The sequence below is a fragment of the Amblyomma americanum genome, chromosome 2, assembly GCF_052857255.1.
Source record: "Amblyomma americanum isolate KBUSLIRL-KWMA chromosome 2, ASM5285725v1, whole genome shotgun sequence".
NCBI lineage: Eukaryota > Metazoa > Arthropoda > Arachnida > Ixodida > Ixodidae > Amblyomma > Amblyomma americanum.
Window position 1 is genome coordinate 105,178,260 of NC_135498.1, and position 19,573 is coordinate 105,197,832.

The following is a 19,573-nucleotide window of genomic DNA, read 5'->3' on the forward strand; positions in this document are numbered from 1 at the left end:
CGCCTGACCAGGGTGGAGACCTACAAGTGGACGAGCATGAAGAGAAGTGTATGCACAGGACGAGGAAACGAAGAAGCAGGATTGAAGGCATAAAAGAGGTCGCAGAGGCTATCTGGACTTTATATACAAAATAAATGTGCGAGTGCACGTACAAAGCCGAGTGTACGTGTGTGTGCCCTATCTCTGCGCAGTCGTTTTACGGGGTAGTGGGTGCGTCTCGGTTTGTTTGCACCTCCTCCGAAGGGGCAGAGGGGGAACGGCGAAGGTCGCGAGATGTGTATCACGCGCGGGGTCGCGTTCTCCGCGGTTGTCAGTTGTGGCGATCGGCGGGTGCGTATACATATACATAAAAGCGCACGCGAGCGCGCTCACCTGCTGCATGCATTCCGGTCACGAACCCCACAGGGGCTACCCCAAATTGTTTGTACGCACGCGGTAAGAGGGCGGGGTTTCGAATGCACGCGTTCTCTGCCGTATGAACACCCTGTGCTACACTATACCGCACTCACGCGTGTCTAGATGTCGGCCATCCTCTTTTTGTTCGCGGCGTGTAGGCGATGCACCGCAGCGTGTGATGTGCATGGCGGCGCATGGCCGACAGCGGAGCTGCTGCTGGGTGGGCGCCGCTCTGCTCGCCGTGCCTTTTGTGCGTGGCTGGCAGGGATTTAAACGTGCTCTCTTCTCTCCCCTCCCACAGGACCTGTCCTCGCTGCATCACGAAAACGTGGTCGCCCTGCTCGACTGCCAGGTGGGCTCTCTCTCTCTGTTCCCGACCTTCCCGCTGTTTATGCCCGGCAAACTGAAAAAAAATCTTTTGCCGGCTCACTGTGCGTGGCGTCCTGCTGGTGCTATTATCGCGTTCCTGCTGTGGCCGCTAGCGCCAGCTACGTCGGTGTGCCGGGCTGCTTTGCGGCGTTAGGCGCGCGACGCGTGGGCGGCCTCGCAAGATTTATGGCCCGCCGGGAGAGCACTGCTGAAAGTCGATTCGGTTTTTACCGGCCCCTGGAAAGCTCTTTCTTACTTTTCATTATTTTTTTCTTTCTTCTCTCTTTATACGTGTTCTGAGTTACGGCGCGTTTTGTAACCCCGTTGCCGCGAATGGCAGTCATGTCGCACCATGGGCGGTACTCGACAACTGGGGATAGGAGAATAGACTCCGCAGCTTATTACCGCTTTCATTTTTATTTTTGTCTCTGTGTCAGCGGAGAGACAGTGTTTGCATTAATAAATATTGTTCCATTTTTTTCTCGTTCTTTTTCTTTCTGGGGAAGCTGGGTGCGCTAACGTGTCGCGCCCTATAGGAAATGGAAGGGAAATTGCCAGCATCGATTCTATTCGCGAATAGTGTTTTTCCCTTTCTGATGCTTCATACACAGTGTGTGCAGTGATCATGATCCTTAAGATGCTTTATTCTTCTGTTTTCTCCCCCTCCACTCTCCCTCCGTTTGCACTTTAGGAAACCGCCCACCATGTTCATCTCGTCATGGAGGTGAGTGGAATCATTTCCATCCGTGCTCATAAATCCCCGCTATCGTCGCTCAGTCATCGCACACCCGTATGCAGCTGTAAGCTTATGGCACTTGACTCTGCTGAAGAAAATTTTGTGCAATGCACACACTCGAATTTAGGGTGCGTATAGTCGTGCCAGTTTACGCGCACACATGGCGTAAAAAATTAAGCTTTTAATTTTCGACAATATTGCGTTCCGCAAACCTCTGGTAGCTGGTGTACTCTGCTCCACGACCTAAACGCTGCGCGAAATGGCGCGCGGGCGCGGCCTTAGACATGCTTAGCGCAGTTTGGTGCCTGATGGGAGAGTCTTCGCCGAACTGGTGGAGCCTCCCATATAAAGCAGTGCGAGTGTTCGCGCCGCTACCACGTTCTTGGTTGAGCGTCGCCTCAGGTAGGTGTACCTTTTGCCGTGGCGGATAGTTTACGGCGGGCTCCTCGTGGCGTTGGATCCGTAGACGACTAAAGCCACTGAGCCGTGTTTGTCCTGTGTTCACTGCTCCCTTGTCTGCCTCGTGTGGCACTACGACGCGTGTAACGAACTGTTCCGCACGTGTGAACACAGCTGACGATGCCGGTCGTTAGGGCGCTTTATCTCTGCCGCCCCGAACGAGGCTCTCCTGGAAGGTGCCGCATGTGTTGCTCGGAAACCGTGCGCTGGGAGATAAGATCATCGCGGGGGAACCGCCATTTCCTGGACTCTCTTTGCTCTTCTTATCTAGCGCAGCTTTTTTTGCGCTACGGTCGGTCCACTCCGATGGCTGTGTGTTGCTGATCACCTGTGTCGGCACCGAGTGGTCAGTCCTTATTTTCTGAGGAAGGGGCTCGGCTAAACGCATTGCGCTAACACGGTGCACAAGAAGGCAGAAAAGAAAGTGGCCCAGATTGGGCGCCATGCTCGCCACTTGAATTGCGGGTTATGATACAACGATACTTTCGTTTGACTGCGACCGGGTTTTTTTTTTTTAAATCTTTTATTGAGTGGCCTGAGCACTTGGGTGTGTTGCGCGAGCACGCATATAATGTAGTAAGGCACTTAAGTGGAGTGCTCATTCGACGGCTATATCGCGTGCATGGAACTTTTTCGAAGGGAAGGTGCTCATTCACGCACTTGGTTTCAAGAATGCCATCGTGTGGTCACCGGAGCGGGGCGAGTAAATTGTGCGCGCCGACGACGCGGCGGCACCGGAGCAGCCCAGCCGCACGGCCGGAAGTATGCTTTCCATGTTCACCTCTCTCGTTTCCGGTGAAGCCCACTTCCAGGCGAGGCTACTGCGCTGCCACCCGCCCTTTGCCGAGACTTCGCACTGCTGTAGCGGTCCGTGGGCTCCGAAGCTGCGCGAGAGATTTCGCCAAGTTCACGGCTCGTGTGGCCACTTTCTTATTTTATTTTTCTCTCTCCCGTGTTTATCGGTGCTCCTAACCGGGCTGAGCACTTCGGACAGCGCTGCGGTGCTCGAGTTGCCAAGGGGTAATTTGAAGACGCCCGTCTTACTTCGGGCCGTTGTTGTGGCGCGGGCGCTCACCGAAATGGCCACCGCCGATATAATGAGTCGCGGAGTACCGTGAATTGACGTGATTAGCGCCTGGCTGGGACGGTCTCCCTCCGAGGCTCGGGTTACCTTGCCTCGTCAGTAGCGGCGCGTGTAACGATCGACGTCGCTGGACCGGCGTCGGGATGACACAGCCCCCCCCCCCCCCCCCCCCATCTCCTCCACGCGGCAACCGGGGGCTGCGTCACGTGTCGGGAAGTCGCAGGCAGCCTTTTGGAGGTCGTGTATGTGTGTGCCGTTCGCTTTCCTCCTGAGCGTCTTTACTATTTCGACATATTTTGCGGGAAAAATTTGTTAACATCAGTAATGGGTTTCAGACCTGCATGTGAGCTAGCAATCGGACTTGAAAAACAGCGCGCGTTTATGCATTAATCTGCGCGCCAGCAGCCCAAGATGGCTGCCCCCATCAGCGGCAGATAGCAGTGGCCCGTCGGAATAAGCCTGAGGGGCCGAGCTGCTCTACCGCGGCTGCCAGCCGGGTAGTTCTTCGCGCCGGGACCACAACAGCGCCGGCATCAGCCTGAGCCAGTTACGCGCGCCCACTATGGGACACATCGGCTGCCCGTGCAGGGCTTCAATTAATCGATCGCTGCCTCCCAACGACGCACCGCAGCCCTGCGCCATGCGGCGGCTTCATAATCCGCGGCCCTAATCCCGCGTCGTGTCGGTGGAACTGTGACCCCCTCCCTTCTCTTCCGGTCGGGCTTCGCTGTCCGGCCTCGCTCTGCCTCGTTAGCGGCGATAATGGGGCCGCGGTCTGCAGAAACGCGTTCGGCCTTGAATCACCCCCGAGTGAGTCGAGAGAGCAAGCAAAAGCCAGCCTGCGGGCATTCTTCTTTCGGCTGACTGGCGGAATCGAGCGCGGCGTTCTTTGGGCGCCATCTCGAGTCCGCGGGCTTATCTCCAGACAAGGGTCCCCCCCTTCTGTCCAGGTTTGTCGGAAAAGCTGCCAGTCGCGTGGGAAGTGGGCCGGATGAATCGACCGCTATGGCTGCGCACCATCATTTGCGTGCCCGTTCGCTGTTGCGTCCTGTGCTCGGAGCCGTGGCCAAGTGATCTGTGCGATCTGACGACTGACCTGGTTTATCTAATAACATGCGTGTGCGCGGTCTGGGTATAGTTCGTCATTTTTGTGTTTTTTGTCTCTTGGGCACTGTGCGGTTCTTTGTTTACTTCAAATGCGGGCAAGTAAATGTGGTGCGCTCAGCTATTGTTACGCCGTATTCTTTGCGCGAGTCGGAAGGTGAAAAACAAAAACGAAGCGCTGCCTGCATTGTTTTCGTTTCTACCCCTTTGTGTTGGGCCCAGTTATCGGTCGAGGCGCGATTTTTCGCGCGCATCGTGTTATTTAGTGAAACTTGGCGGAGCGCGTCGCGGCCTATTCTCATGCGGTGGAATTGCTACTATGTACCCTATCCTTCCGGTTTTGGCTGTACCAGTGCCGTGTCCTCCTCCCCCCCCCCCCCCTTCTCTCCCCGTGGTGGTCCATCCTAGCTTGGCTCTTTGTTCTCCCGCACTTGAGCGCGAGTTCTCGGCATCCCAACTGCATGCAAACCGCGGCAGTCGCATTTCGGTGCAAATGAAATGCTCGATGAAGCGTCGGTGCACTCAGACTCCGTTCCACTTTGACGAACCTCGAGAGAGTCGACACTGATGCGGAGCCGTCAACGCACCACGTTGTGCCTCGTCTTCTCTGCATCCCCCTCTCTCTCTCAACTAGTGGCGGGACACCTTGCATGGTGCAGTCCATTACGGCCGCGGCGATTGTTCCTGTTTTCTTGCGCGTCCGCACTTCGCTGCCGATGGAGGCGCATGTCGTAATCTCTTTTTCGCGTGCCTCTCGGCCGACAAAACGCGGATGTACGGCGACTATGATGGCTGGGCGGCCTGCACCAGGAAAATGATGCTCTCGAGGCGGGGACGTCGCCATTTGCATAGTCGCAGACCTGCCCGCCGTTCGCCTCTCCGCGGATAATGCGTTGTGTCTGACTCACTCGGGGAAGTCTCGGCAGAACCTGCCTCCTCTCATCATCCGCTTCGGGCCCGGCCAGAGCTGTGTCCATAAACACGCCGCCGCAGTCGGAGGGGTCACCTTGCGCGAGTGCGCGCCAATGCGTCCTAGTGTGGTTAGCGCACGTAAGCGGAATTGCCGATCCGGCTGGCTTCGTCCCACGAGCGGCCGTCCTTGCCCCCATCGGGCGCACCTGCGCGACGCGATCGAAACTGCTGGAAGGACTGCTGGCGATGTTCTAGCGCGCTGCCTTTCTGAACGAATCTTTAAATATTTGGTTTCGCGGAAGATTTTCGAAAAAGTGCGGGGCGCTTCTCGGTTTTGTTTCGGTTCTCTCACTCTCCCTCGCTGCCTCTCTGTAGGTTTGCTTAGTTCTAGTTTGAGCCTACTAAACGGGCCGTTTGCGGAAACGTTACGTTGCACACCCCGCTGGAGGGCGCGGTGTTTGAGCAGATACTGGGTCGTGGCATGGCAGCAGCCTTTCTCCCACGCGCAAAGAGAGGCCCCCCGCATGTTGACAGGAAATTTCGTCACGATCTGTTTTCTTTCCGGCTTGTGGGGAACACTCGGCGGCTCTGTTGTGGTTGCCTGAGCCGACAGGAATAAGCGTTCCGCGAGCTTTCGACTCGGCAGGTTTTCCGCGTTTCCGCTACGAGGAGCAAACCTTGTCCTTCGTCACTTTCGAACGATATTGTTCTCGCAGGCAAGCCCAGCAGTTTCCGCCTCGGCATGGTTGTACGTTTCGTTCGCTGTGCTGGTAAGATAAACACGCTGTCGCCATGTGATAGCGTGAAGGAAGTGCTGGGGACTGAGTGTATTGAGTTATACAGCGGCTGTCGAAAGCATTGTACAGTCAGCACTTAATGCTCTCTGTTAGACTCGGCTTCGTAAGCTGCCTAGGTTTGGGCGCTCTGACTGGTTGCTTCAGGTTACCGGGGCTAGGCACTCCCGGCCGCCCTTTCACTCTCTGCGCCCCGCCAGGGTTTCCTTCTTATGTCGGTGTACGGGTGCAGCGGCCTGCTTTCCTAACCGAGTTAGTTACTCGCTCTCCGCGCGTATGCGTAATTCTGCGATGGTAGGTGCGCCACGAGCCTCTGGCTTTAACCTCGGTGTTCTGCGACAGCCGCCTTCGTAGAGGAACGAACGCGTGGGAAAGCTGGTTTGGAGAGCCCGGTGTTCAGGCTGCTTGGCGTGTATTACGCAAACGCGTGTGCAGACGCATAGATAGGCACCGTAAGCTCCGCGCTTGTGAAGTGCCGGCATTTTCCGCCTGCTTATCGTAGCTGCGGTATTCGTCACGCGTGCGTTGGGTTGTTGGAGGATTAGCGCGTGTCCTTGTGTGCAGTCATCAGCGCACGCAGTCGACGATGGAAGGTTGAGGCGCAAGTTTGAACCGGCAGTTGCGAGACTCCTGACGCTGGCGTTACGGGAAGAAGCCCTTTCGTCCACAAAACGCGAGATTGCTCTTCGGAATAGCGCCGCTCGAAAACGACCGCTGTATATGTGCTTGAACTGTGCGAGTCAGCGCGAGCGAGTCCTGCGCAGCAGCAGCTCCTCTGGCCGCTGGCGCCGACTTTGGCGAGTCCAGTACGCATAACACGCTCGTGCACCGCCGTGGCCATGGAGAGCGCCCGGGCACGATGCCACGTGCAGCTATGTAATACGCGTGGCTCTTGTGTACTCGGGGACGGCTTACGAAACTCGGCCCCCCTCCTTGAACGCGGCATAACGGGCCTCGAGGGGAAAAGACTGGACCGCCGGCCTATTGCGCGGTAAGCAGTCGGTGCGTGCTTCCGACGGCCGCTGCCCACGTGTTTTCAGTCTGAAACTGCGTGCCACTGTGGCAGAGGCGAATGCGACGACGTTCGCCGATACAGCGCGAACTCGGTCGCGTTGTAAAGAGAGCGCTGCGTATCGCTCTCGACGCTATCCCGACGTGTGTCCCTCGGAGTGGGAGGAGACGACGCTCTCGCATTGGTCGTGACCAGATAGCGCCGTCGTCGCTCTCGTCTGCCTTGCGAAAACGCACCTGCGCATCGACAGTCTCCGGGGCCCCGCATGCTTGTGTGTGTGTGATAGGCAGCGGAGAACTCGGGACCGCTTCCGTTCGCGTTCTGTACGGCGCTGGTTCCCCGGACGTGCATTCAGATCGTCGTTTGTTGCGCCGCCGCTGCTACCTGGCGTCGAATGTGCTGCTATACGCAACTGCTCGTTGTCGGAGGCCCTCCTTTCCCTTTGTCACCGGGCCTCGTCGGCGCGTGTCCCTTGCCACACGAAGCGCGGCTGCGTATCGCTGACCGACATGTGTTATCTGGTCCTTGTTTTTCCATTCTCTTTTTTTTTCTCCTACGCCTCCCCGTTGGGATTTCCTTTTTCTATTGGCCGCCGTTGCTTTCTGAGACGCGCTCCTTTCCTTGCAAGTGCGCCTACGGCGGTGTGCATTGCGTTCGACTGCAGCAACTAGCGTGCTGCAGCGATTCGCCGTCGCGAGAGGCGCTCGTTTCCCTTTCCTCTTCCGTTTTGCTTGAACTGTAGCGAACTGCGAGCCGCATGCAGTGACTGGCTGCCGGCGCGAGCGAGCGGTTCCTTGTGCGGGCGTCGCTCGCAGTCGCGCGCTTTCGCCGCGGCCTGGCAACAGCGTAATGTCCGCTCGCGACGGTGGCGAGCGCGCCCCGCAGGCCGTCTCGCCGTTATGGTTTCGGTTCCGTCGTCGCCGCTGGTTGAGGTTTTGTTCGGCAGCGCTCAACTGGTTAACCTGGCGATAACCGGGGCCGTTCGTCCGCTTTCAAAGAGCGGAGAGTTGTGTGTGTGCACGTCGCGAGACCCTCGCGATTTGTTCGCAGTCGCCCGCTTCCGGTGCTCGTTCGTCCACTGCAGCGGTGCTGATCGGCACAGTTGGAAGTCTGGACGGCGGGACTCCACATATCCGCCCCGGGGAATAGCCCAACGCTCTGCAACCTTCGACGGAGAGGTTTTAGCTTTCTTGTGGCGTGCTATAATGGCGAAGTAATGGCTTGAGCGTGTGTAGCGCTTTTGGAGATGACCGCAGTTGCCTTAAACCTTCATCAGCGCTGCCCGTGCGTCTGGCGCATAAGGCTACTAGTGTGGCGTTCACTGCAGGCACAATGTCAGGCAGTATGTAACTGATCGAATGTTTAGGGGGAATCTCCCCACGGTGCAGTAGATTCGTAATAAGGGAGTAATTGCTCATTGGCATGCACCCAAGCGCAGGCACCCGAGGTGGGTGCCAGTGAGTAGTAGTTACATGCCTTACTAGAATATACAACTGGAGACGTACTCCATCCGGGTGTGAGCTCCTGGCGGTTTTGCCGCACGTCTTCCAAATCTTTAATCGTTCTCGGCGAGAGCTTGCCGTCCGGCTATCGCTTCAGGCGCATACGTTTTAGCACCATGGTTTTAGCGCGGCAACAAAATGTGACCAGTTGTCAATATAGGTTGGGAACGAATGCCTGACGAAAAGAGAGGACGACAGTGACCAACTACTCCGCGGCGTTCCTTTTTGGCGAATCAAGCGGGCTGCCGTTCGTGTGCTCACTACCGAGACTCCCGGGTTTTTCCCTCACGGTTCCCCATATATATATATATATATATATATATATATATATATATATATATATATATATATATATATATATATATATATATATATATATATATATATATATGCATGCCTCGACGCGCGGAGAGAGCGACGTCCGGCGTGGACTGGCGCGCGCACAAAGGCGCTCTTCACGCGTCCGTGGCCATGCATGCATGCATTCCCAACGCAAGGACGAGAGAGCATCAGGCGTGCCATGCCCTCCCTCCCACCGCTGCTGCCACATCTCGTCGGCAGCCGCCGCTGTTTTCGTTGGCGCCGTCCTCGCCACGTCTCTTTTTCAGTCCACGACGGAATACCCAGAATCCCCCTCCACCCGTCGTCCGATCCTTGTCTCGTTTTAATGCGTCTCGGCGTTCTCGTTCGCTGCTCTTTTGATGGCCCTGCTCTTGGCGACAACCCGGGCGCTTGAAGCGTACGTCGACTCGTCAGTCCGTGCCTCCTTTCAAGCCGTCATCCGGTTAATTGCTCCGTTGGCGGACCCCTTCGTCGAGATTGAATCTCTCCGCTGGCTTTGTGCGTGGCCACGCGTCGTAACGCGTTTCGTGTCTCGTTCGGTCTTGTTCTCGCTGCAGACGATGGGCGTTTGGTCGGCTGCTTTGCGCAGGAAGCCAAGTCGTCTGCGCGCGCCCATCGTTTCGAGTTCAAGTGAAAAAGAGGTAGCTCTGGGGCTGGTCGGTTATCATCTTAAGTCAGAGCAACATTAGCTTGTGAACGGGGACAGGGTGGGAAGAATCACAGGCACTGTGGACGAAGCGCTTGTGTGTGTGCCTAGTCCTGTGCCCGTTTGGAAGCTAACGGTAGCTACAAGAACATATGTGAGGGGATTTCGCAGCGGGGTCGCGTAACGTGCACTGTAACGTATACAACGTAGGCTGTCGGCATGGCTTTCCGTGCCACTTGTGCAGGGGAGTGGAATTTGGACGCCCTCGTCGTAAGCGACGGCCGCTGTTTCGTCATCTGCAGAGCGGTGGCCGGTGACCCGGCACTGAGCAGAGATATGTGTTGCCCGCATGCATGCAGTTGAGTAATCTTTCGCTCCCTATCTGCCGCCCCACTTGTGACAATCTTGTTCATGCGGCTTTTGATGTTGCGTAGTGGCGCATGTGATCCACGAGAGCCGGGGTACGGTTGTCATATCTCTGGCTGCAGTCTGTTCCCTTTCCCGTTCATTTAGTTTCGCGTGTAGCCTTTTGATACTAAGTGGCTGTGCACGTGATACTCACTCCTAAGGGGACGCGCCTCTGGTGACAATTCCGGGCAGCCTGCCAACGCCGAGACGAGGGAAGCTGCTCCGCGCCTCTGGTGTGTCTGACACAGGGGTCGTCGGTTCGTGGCATGCGAGGGGTCATATACCGGCTCGCTTGTCGCCTCCGATTCCGGTGCGGCGATTGCCGACTTGTGGAATGCCGCTTTCCCTGGAAGCATGATTCCGTGTTCGCGGTAGCGCGTGAGCATTCCTTCGAGTCGAGTTGCCGGCCACGCAAGCGTAGTAATTCGCACGAGGGGAACAACCGGCAGTTCAATCGGCACCTATGCTCCCTTCCGTTGTCCATCACTCTAGACAGAAATCAGCAAAAAGGCAGTGAACGCCCTCTGGCGCACTCCTTTCGCTAGATCACAGCTTACTCCCTTTTTGCTCCCACATTCGTGTTTAGAGTGAGAATAACACGGGTTGTTCTTAACTTTCATCTAGCTGGTGAGAAGCCTCGGCCGACATCTCGGCCATGTCAGGGGCCGGAAGAGCCCGTGTCCTCACTTGGATTCTCCGTACAAAGTAAAGTGTCGCGAACCGTGGCCGTGACCTCGGAATCGCGCGCTGTACATTGATTGAGACCGGGCTCTTTTCGTGTTCTTCGTGCCTCGTGCGTCTCCGTGCGCGCGCGTCACTCGGCTCGGAGATGTAGCGCAGGCCGGAGTGCAAAGTAGTATCTGCGCCGCGGCTGGGATGCGCGCCGCATGGCGTCGCGTAACCGCCGCTGCGCACGTGTGCGATTTGCGTGGGCGCCCGCGGATCGTGTGCGCGTCGACGCGCCGAGCGCGAGGCGATGAACGCCTGTCGGCCCAAGGTCGGCGGGAGCAGGAAAAAAAGGCTGGTCACGTGACGCCACCGGCCAGACTGCGTGTCGGCGCCTCGCCAGCTGGCGGGCTGCCTGGACGGCGAGGGCAGTCTCGAGAGAGAGGGAGGGAGGAGGGCTCGGCGAGAACGCTCGCTGCTGCAGAGCATGCGACGCGCGTGCACGGCTGCTGCAGTGCCGCAGCCCCGTTGCTATGCTGCAGCATGGAGGTCGCCAACTTGGCCGCCTCTCCTCTCGGTGGAGCCTAGCTGCGGTACTGCTCGAAGCTAGCACCGTGCCACAAATGGCTGTTGCACGTATACAGTCCGAATAGCAGCGAGTGTTCGGAGTCGATTTCTTCGCCGGCACCGTTGGGATGTCCGCCGGATACAGCGCAACCTCAAATTGAGAGGTGTGTGCGCAAGCCTTGTGCCAGTGCTATTTATGTAGAGATACCCGAAGCGAGCGCAGGTCCACTCGCGGAATTTCGGCCGAATGGAAAGTGCGATGCGCTGGTCGCCGGCGGACGCCCGGATTCCGACGGACGTCGCATCAGCTGCTAAGTTACGGCGGCCCTAGTCTCAATTCTGGCGCTTTCAAAACTGCCCCCTTCCCGTTCCTGTTCCAAGTGGGCATTGGGAAGAGAGCAATGCGCAAACGACATTTTGATGAACTCTGACGTGGCTGCTCGGTCGTCCTCCGATGTTGCCTCACCTGGCGGAATTCCCGCACACGTGCGCCGCGGTCGGCATTCGAAGCTGGCGGGGCTTCCCTGTGGCGCGCGGTGCGAGCTCCGCTGTTGCCCGGGGCGACGCGCGGGGTGCTCGCGCTTCGTACGGTTTTTTTTCCCTCCTCCCCGTTGGGCTCGGAGCGCGGGCTCGCGGCGATGACGGCCGCGCTAGCGAAACAAGGTCACCGTGGTCGCCGTCGTCGCCGCCCGGGCGCCGGCGGGGGTGTGCTGCTGCTGCTGCTGCTGCTGCTGCTGCTGCTGCTGCTGCTGCGGAGGGACTCTAGCGGGTTCTCTGCCGTGCCGGGGGGAGCTTCGGACACCTCTCTGCTCTCGCGCGGCTTGGGCAACCGCACGCGGTCGTCGCGTGACGCCGGCCCGATTGCGTTGCCACGCGGAAGAGGCGGTGTTCGCCCCACCCGCGGGACGCGTCCTGTAACGGCGCGGTGGGACTGGGGAGTGCCGCGCCGTACGTGTTTCGAAAGTGGTCCGCGTTGCGGCGGAAGCCGCGCATTGACGCTTTCAGGGAGCGCGTGATGGCCGACCATTTAAAGCACGGCCGATGGATACCAGCGGTTGCCCTGTTCGGATCAGTGGTGTGGTAGCCGCTTTCGGCAGCCCAGTTATATGGCTGTTTCCGAGCCGTTATTGCTTTAGGTTTTTTTGTCTCTGCTGTTTCGCGTTGTTCCTTTTCATGCGTCGCGTACATTTCTACGCCTTTTACACTTTCTTTTTTGTTCACTATGAGTGCTGCGACGCATGTGCTATGACTACGAGCGACGCCGTACTGGAGGGCTGCGGATTAATCAGCCTCGGTTCTTGAACGTGCGCGTAGCACTCGGGCTCCTCTAGCGTTTCGCCTCCGTTGAAACGCACCCCACCACCGCCTGTCCCTTTCCTACCGGGATCGAACCCCCCGACCCCGATCTGGTAGCTTAGTTTTTGCGGCACTTGGAATCGAAATGCTTGCGGAGTTTGCGAGTTGTGCACGTATAGTTTACGCGGGAACAGCCGGATTCTATGCGAAATGTTCGGGATGTGTTCCGGTTTCGCTGTCTACTGACTTGCGAGGACGTGGTCTTAGTTCTGCGTCTAGTGGTATAGTAAGAACGAATATTTTAGAATGGAAGAATAGGGCATAGCAGGAGAGATAGCACAGATCTCCGGTGGCCGGTCTTCCTTTGGCCCTCGTCACCAGCATGAGCGCCTAGTCGGGGCTGAAAGCGTAGTCTGTGCCTACACGAAGCGTACCGTGTGAAGGAAGAAGCACCGTAACGGTGAGCCCAGGCCAGTCCACCGCCGTGGGTATGCGCCGTTTCAACAGAGGCCAACAATGGCATTGTCGTCTCGAAAGCGGATTTAGGGGTCGGCTAGGAGGAGGCGGTAACTTTCCCCTGGCCCACTCGAGCGGTCGAACTATTATGCATTAATCGCAGTGTCCACCTATTTTCTGCGATTTAATGAATGAATTTATTTATTGCAGGAAAGGAAGGACACTGTGAAGCCGTTGTTTGGGAAAATGACATAAGGGGTATATGGGATTGGTGCGGGTTTCTTCTTATTGTGTTTTTTCAAATAGACTGGTACTCATTTCTGTGATGGACGTTCAAAAAATGCATTGTGCCCCCTGGAAGAGATGTCTGTTAGCCCTTCCCTGCGAGGTTGTGGTGCGGTTAGTGGCATACTTCCTTCCGTATACCGTCCTTCTTGCCGGTTGCTTGTCCCTTCTCGGTGGCACTTGGCCTCCTGTTCCTTCCTCTGCCCCTTTGTTCGAGTCTCCAAAGCGAATAGCGGCGACTGTTTCGTGAACGCGTATTCGCATGGCCGCACTGTGCCACGCATCCACCTAATGCGGACGGACGCCTCATCCAGTGCTCCGATTTACTAACAACCGTTCGTCGAATACGCGGCGGGCTTCGTCGCACAGAGTTGTCATTAGAGCTGCTCATTTGGGCACCACTGAATGGCCCGGAGTGGAAGCAGCCGTGCAAAAACTGTTTGTATATACTGATCGCCGTGAGCGCGCCCTACTCCGCGACGAGCCCATTTTTCTGTGCGGCACGGGTTAAAGGCCATGATGAGGCTTGTACGCGAGTCGTCTGCGTCGTTATTCGGCATGGTGTACTCGAACAAAGGTGCGTTATTTTTGTGCCATATACACGGCGAAAGCATCGCGTACGCGGGGATCTATAAAAAGGTGCACCTTTCTGATACCCTACATGTGCGCGCAGATAAGGAACACGCTCTGCCTGGCTGGTGTGCCGGTTCGTTTCATGAGGCAGGCCCTTGGCTTCGTTGCATGCAGCTCGCTTTCGTGGCCCGACCTTGCCGCTGCTGCGCGAGGCCACTGTGTCTACGCTGGGCCCTTAAATGAATTTGTGCGCGAGCAGCGCGCGTGGCTTTCGCGACCGGCCCCTTGACCGACTTTTTGCGCCTTCGAGTCTCTGTTCCGCCGCAGCGCTTGCGCCGCTACGGCTGCGGCCGAGTCTCGGATCGCATTTTGATAAAGTCTCGTTGGGGCCTTTTGGATTTCCTCGGCGGAGGCGGCGCTCCAAGTGCAATATTATACTGTGAGACCAAGCTGTAAAGGCGCACTAAAGAGGAATCTGAACTCTTCTTTTTACCGCGGGAACTCTATCCACACGTCCCGGGCATTCTTAGAAACCTCGAATTATTGTCCTGTGCGGCCGATTGCCTTAATTAAATCGGATTAAACGTCCCGTCTCCCGCCCTTTTTTTGAACTCAACGCGGTACGTAGGAGGAGTCAACCAACGCGTCAGCCAATCCCGTGGCGGCTTGCCGCTCTGCCATCGGCGGAGGGATACGTAAATCAAAGAGTCTAAGTGTATTTTTATTACCGTGGGCCTAATTTGCGGCTATATTGTGTGTGACTGAAACTGTTTATTCAGAGAAACTAAAAAACTAAATTAAATCGAAAGCGAAGCCGCCACTGGACTGGCTGAAAGGCACTCCACGCGTTAACTCCGCCTACCTACCGCGTTGAGTTCAACAACAACAAAAAAAAAACGCGGGAGCCGGGGCGTTTAGTCCGATTTAATTGGGGCAACCGGCCGCACAGGATAATAATTCGAGGTTTCTAAGAATGCCCTGAACGTGCAGATAGAGTTCCCGCGGTAAAAAGACGAGTTCAGATTCCTCTTGAGTGCACCTTTAAGTTCGGCTGCGCCTTGTTCTAACCTTGCTTGAGTATATATATATACGCTTATTGGAATGAGCTCTGCGCAGTTTATGTTATCCCTTTGCAGAAATCGGAAAGCTGTACCTTCGATGCTGAGTCCGATGTCATGTTCACAAAACCTGCGCAAAGATGGGGGTGGACGAATTAGACACGGCGCTTGTCTGCGTTGCCTGCGTGAATGTAAGGGGCACTCAACGGCTATGAGAAAGATGCCCCGTGTTCCAGAACGCAATCATGTCACATGCGTTGTAGTCCAATGGGTTAGGAGGAATTTCCCAAGGTCAACGAAAATAATCGCAGTTGCTAACAGTTCATAGCTGCTGGTCGCAAGGGAGAACGTGTGTTTTGTGCCTCCTCTACATAGGGTCCACCGTCGCAGTACTCTTGGTAGCCACCTGAACCACGCTGCGATGAAAAGGATGACCCATGCCCCTTCCGCCTCAGCGTGGTTCGGGTGACCACGGAGAGCGCGACGGTGAACTAACGCCACCTCAGTGTCTTATTTAAATCAAAATAAAACGGAAAGAAGAGATTTTGCTAGCCCCGGCACCTGCTCACTAATCGTGAAGCAGTTGAGCTGCTGCGGCTGTGAACCCCTCTCATAAATGTCAAGCCGTTTTCATCACAATGTTGCATGGGCTACAGCTGGGACGCAACAATTTTTTGTTAAATGTTTATTTGTGTACATTATAAGGCGCAACGCGTGAACGCGGTCCCCGCGACAACACACACCTACATACGTATACCTGTCAAACACTGCTGTGATTAGGACAGAGCTCCACGTGGGTGAAGCCAGCTTAGCGAATTACGAAACCGGTCGGTGCCACGGTAGGGCATTTCCCTTGCATGAAACATTTTTCTTCAATCATGTAAGCCTGTTCCCTCCACTTGTTCGCCATGCCGGCGCACGGAGCGCTGGCGTCGGTCGCCCTGCCGACTCCGCGAGCTCTCGGAGCTCCTGGACTCCTTTGGAGCGTATCGCACGTGACGTGCGTGTTTTATGTTCCCGCACGCATTGCGGGCGCAGTGTCCGTTGCAGAGCTGCGCCGCACATCTCTGCGCGCAGTGCCGCGCTTCCGGCTCTGCTCCGGGGCGGATGCGGAGGGCCTTGATTTCTTCATCCTGCACCGCGCGGTCGGTTTATGTATAGCTCGGTGTTCTTTGTATTCCTGGGGCCTCGACAAAACACGGAAGTGGGCCAGTGTTTACTACTGCGGGAGCGAAATACGAGCGGGCGTGTGCCACCGCTGCGGATGAGACAGCGCAGGCTGCGTGCGCCGTCATGCGCGACGGCCCATCGCGGTGATGCATGCACAGAGCAGGGTACTACGTGCCGTTGTGCTAGCCGCCTCTCTCTCTCTCTTCGCATCGATCGCGATCGTGGATGCGTGTTTTGGAGGACGCTTCAATTTCTGAAATGGTCGCGAATCGCTGCAGAACCCCGTTCGAGAGTGATCTCTCGTGGTGGCCATGGTCTTGTGCGCATGCACTGGTGGTTGAGTATTGTAGCGAGTCCCCCACTTTGCTGCTCCAGGCGCGGGGCGGGTGAGCTTCGGCCGCTTTAGAAGATAGGGCTACTGTTTTCGGAAAACTTGCGCATATGAGGTGGTCGTTTCAAAGAAGCATCCGTGTACGGAAGTTTTTGGAAGGTATGTTGGGCTTGATTTTATAACGCGGTCGCGTCGGAGTGCGTGCCCGCGTTTTCTTTCGTAGACTGTGCCTGAGGCCAGGAGGCATATATATGCCTTGGCCGTTCCCTACCGACTTCTATACGGGTGGAAGCAAGCTGCTGTGCAATGGCTGATATGTGGCGCAGTGTATGCCTTTGGTATGCGAGACGCTGCAGCGTTTACCCTCCAAGCGCCCTCCAAGCCAAGGACAAGCGCCCTGTGTCCTTGCTGACGACGCTGTGCCTCCACCTGACGTGGTATACACTTTTAGCTCATTCGTGGCAGCTTGTAAGCGCAGGTGATTGCCTTCAATATGTTTTAGCACTGAGGAGGCGTAGTGGCGACGCGCTTCGCCTAGCAGGCACTCGGCTGGTCCGGTATACGTCTCCTGTAGTTAGCCATGTTCAGACTTTCTGTCGCCTGTTTTGTTTATTCGTTTGTTTGTTCTGAGCGTGAGGAAAACTTTACCGGGCGCCTCCTCTCTGCGACCTGTCGGCACTCCCCCGAAGACGGCTCGATTCCACTTCGGTTGCGCTGAAGACTTTGCGCCCCGAAGCTTCGTGTTTCTGCTCAACCGCGCCCCACTCGAACCTGGCGCCTGTATAGCTTTGTCGGAGTGAACTGCAAGGCTGTACGGACAGAGGCTCCCTCGGCTCCGTTGTTATACGGCTGCGCTGCGGTGCATTGATTGGGGCCCCCGGGCGCCGCGTGGGCGTAAAGGTACAGGGACGACGGTCTGCGCGCCAGAGCAGAGGCGGCACTGTCTCTCTCTCTCTGTACGCGTACACGCACGCACAATCTCCGGACGTAAATGGACGGCGTCGCTCCCAGAGGAGAGCGGGGTGGCATGTGAAGCGCCCGATCGATGGGAGGAAAGAGGGGGACTCCTGCTGCCCATCCGGCGCGCGTCGCGACGCTGTCGCGCGATACGCGCGCTTGCGCAACCATAGCGCCCAATATCCGGCCAACGGCGTGTGTGTGGCGATCGCCCCCCAACGCGGAAGAGAGGCGCACCGTTTGTTCTCATTCCCTGTCGCGGATAATGTTTGCCCGGCGGCACTCGTGCCCGTCACCCTTGGAGGATTGGCCGGACAGCCCTTCTCCTCCATACGCACTTCTCGCTTGTTCCGTGTTCGAGCCACAACATCCGGCGCTGCACTTTGCCTGGGTGTCAGCGGTGGTCCTTTTCCCTTCCGAGGCCGCCCTGGGCGTTAATAACGCATAGCGGAGGGAGGCCTCCGTGTCTTTCTTTTTCAGCAAACAGAGGACGGCCAGCAGCACAAACGCCCCGAGTTCGTCGTCGTCTTCGTCGGTCTGTGGTCGGCCCCGACTTGTCTCGATGGGGTGCTTGTTTTCCGCGACCTAGCGCTGCCGGATCCCGGGAACCCTTCTCCTCAGCGCGCCTTGACGTCTCCTGGCCGCATCGGAACTGCTTCTGCGGTGTGACGATAGGTGTAGGTTTAACGCCGTCTGCACTCTGTGGCGTAGTTTCGCTGCCTCTGTCGTAGTACAGCCATCGTAACGGTAAGCTCTCTGACGCCGATGAATGTCAGCGCATGAATCTCTCGATGAAAGGGGGAGCTGAAAGTTCACATGGCACCTTCCAGTTCGATTAATCCGGGAAGCCCGCTTGCAAGCCTATTACAAAACGTGGCCAGGCCCTTCCGCCGTTGGCCACCCTGTGTGCACGCGAACCGCGTTCTGTCCAGCGTGATTTGCGACCGCTTAGAATGTGTGCCATCTGTGTTCCGGTTAAGCCTGAACCGCTTTGGCCTTTTAATCGCAACGGGCGAAGCACAGGTGTCGCTTCTACGTGGGGTTGGTTGAAAGCGTGGCCGCTTTCATCGCTCCCTCCTTTGTTCGACTGTGCAGGTTCGCGCAAAGAAACAAGTTCCCCCGCAGCATCCATCCCCTGCAGAGGTTGAGGGCTGCGCGTGCCCCGTGCGGGTCCCGTACGCGCTGCCGCCCCGTTGTCGACCGGTTCTGCGGCAGTCACGCTCCGGCTACTCCTCCTCTGCCACTCGGTCCGCTGCGCGCTCGGCCGTCGAACCCTCGGTGGCCGTCGGTCACTTTCAGGGACGGGGTGCATGCATCGCCTCTTCGCAAGTGCTGCTAAGAAAGTGCCGGGACAATGGCGCTTCCCGGCTGCGCTGCTCCTCGAGATGTCGGTGCACACAGTGCGACGTGCCCCGTTTGGCCCAGTGAGCGGCTTTCCCGGGAAGCAGGCTGCTGACCGGGCTTTCCGCATCGGCCGTCACGTTGGCCGCGCCAGGACAAGGGTGCTTACGGTGCGGAGTCCTCGATAAGGAGCGCGGGAGTCGTGCGCGCATTTGGGCGCAAATGTCGCTTCCGGTTACGTACTCGGTGGACAAAGCTGCTTCGCCCGTTGTTACCTGTTTTCCGGAAACATCTACCGTTTATTGATGACCCGACGCCGGCATTGCGGCATGCGGGGGGGGGGGGGGGGGGGGTTGCGTAGTTTTTCTATTACCGGGCACCCACTCCATGTGTCCTTTCGGCTTTCGAACTTCGTGACGGCCTTTTTCCCTGCCGTGCTGTTCAGTCGTTTGATCTGGAGGTGGCATTGCTGCCAGCTTCGCTCGTGTTTGAGACGTTGATTCCGTGCAGAAAAGCACTGCTTCGATGGCAAACTCTGTAAGACTAAGCGCACAGCTCATGACAGTTCCGTGCGGTGAGTAGACGACAACATTGGCGGATATAGAACGCTTCGGGAGACGTGCGCAACGTAAACTCGATCTGTGCCTTGCCTCTTGTTGCAGGCTGCGACTTCACTCTTTCATCTTGCAGAACACGCTGTTTCTTCTGTGGCACCCGCGATTGGCGCAGTTCCGTTCCGACTCCTCGAGTCTGCCTGGAATCTCCGCGCGATTCCTGTCGGAAGTGGAGCTAGCACTGGCGTTACCTCGTTAGGTCGCTGCGTGACGCACATTGCAATGGCGGCCAGTAGCGGGAGATCGTTGCGGCAGGCGCCGCCATCGCATTAGGTTGCATCGCTCTCCCGTAGGAGCCACCGCGATCGCCGATGCGGCGGGCCTCGTTCCGCTCGACGGCGCGTTAGCCCCCCTCCCTCTTTTCTTCTCCGACTGCGGGCGACACTCGTCCCTTTCGGCCGAACCCTGCCCTTCTTTCTTCGGCCTGCTGTTCGCGTTTCTTTCTCTGGGGTCGGAGCGGAAGCCCTTCCTTCACGCGGCGACGTTCGCAGAAAA

General features: G+C 57.1%; 1 protein-coding gene across 2 annotated transcripts in view; it reads left to right on the forward strand.

Annotated features, from left to right (window-relative positions):
* The window catches only part of Atg1 (serine/threonine-protein kinase unc-51-like protein Atg1), a 139,076-nt gene that overhangs the window by 58,000 nt on the left and 61,503 nt on the right, over positions 1 to 19,573 (forward strand). For both annotated transcript variants that reach the window (XM_077655073.1, XM_077655074.1), the window contains exons 3-4: positions 698 to 748; positions 1,457 to 1,489. In XM_077655073.1, the coding sequence (XP_077511199.1) occupies positions 698 to 748; positions 1,457 to 1,489 (84 nt within the window). The remainder of the gene's footprint in view (positions 1 to 697; positions 749 to 1,456; positions 1,490 to 19,573) is intronic.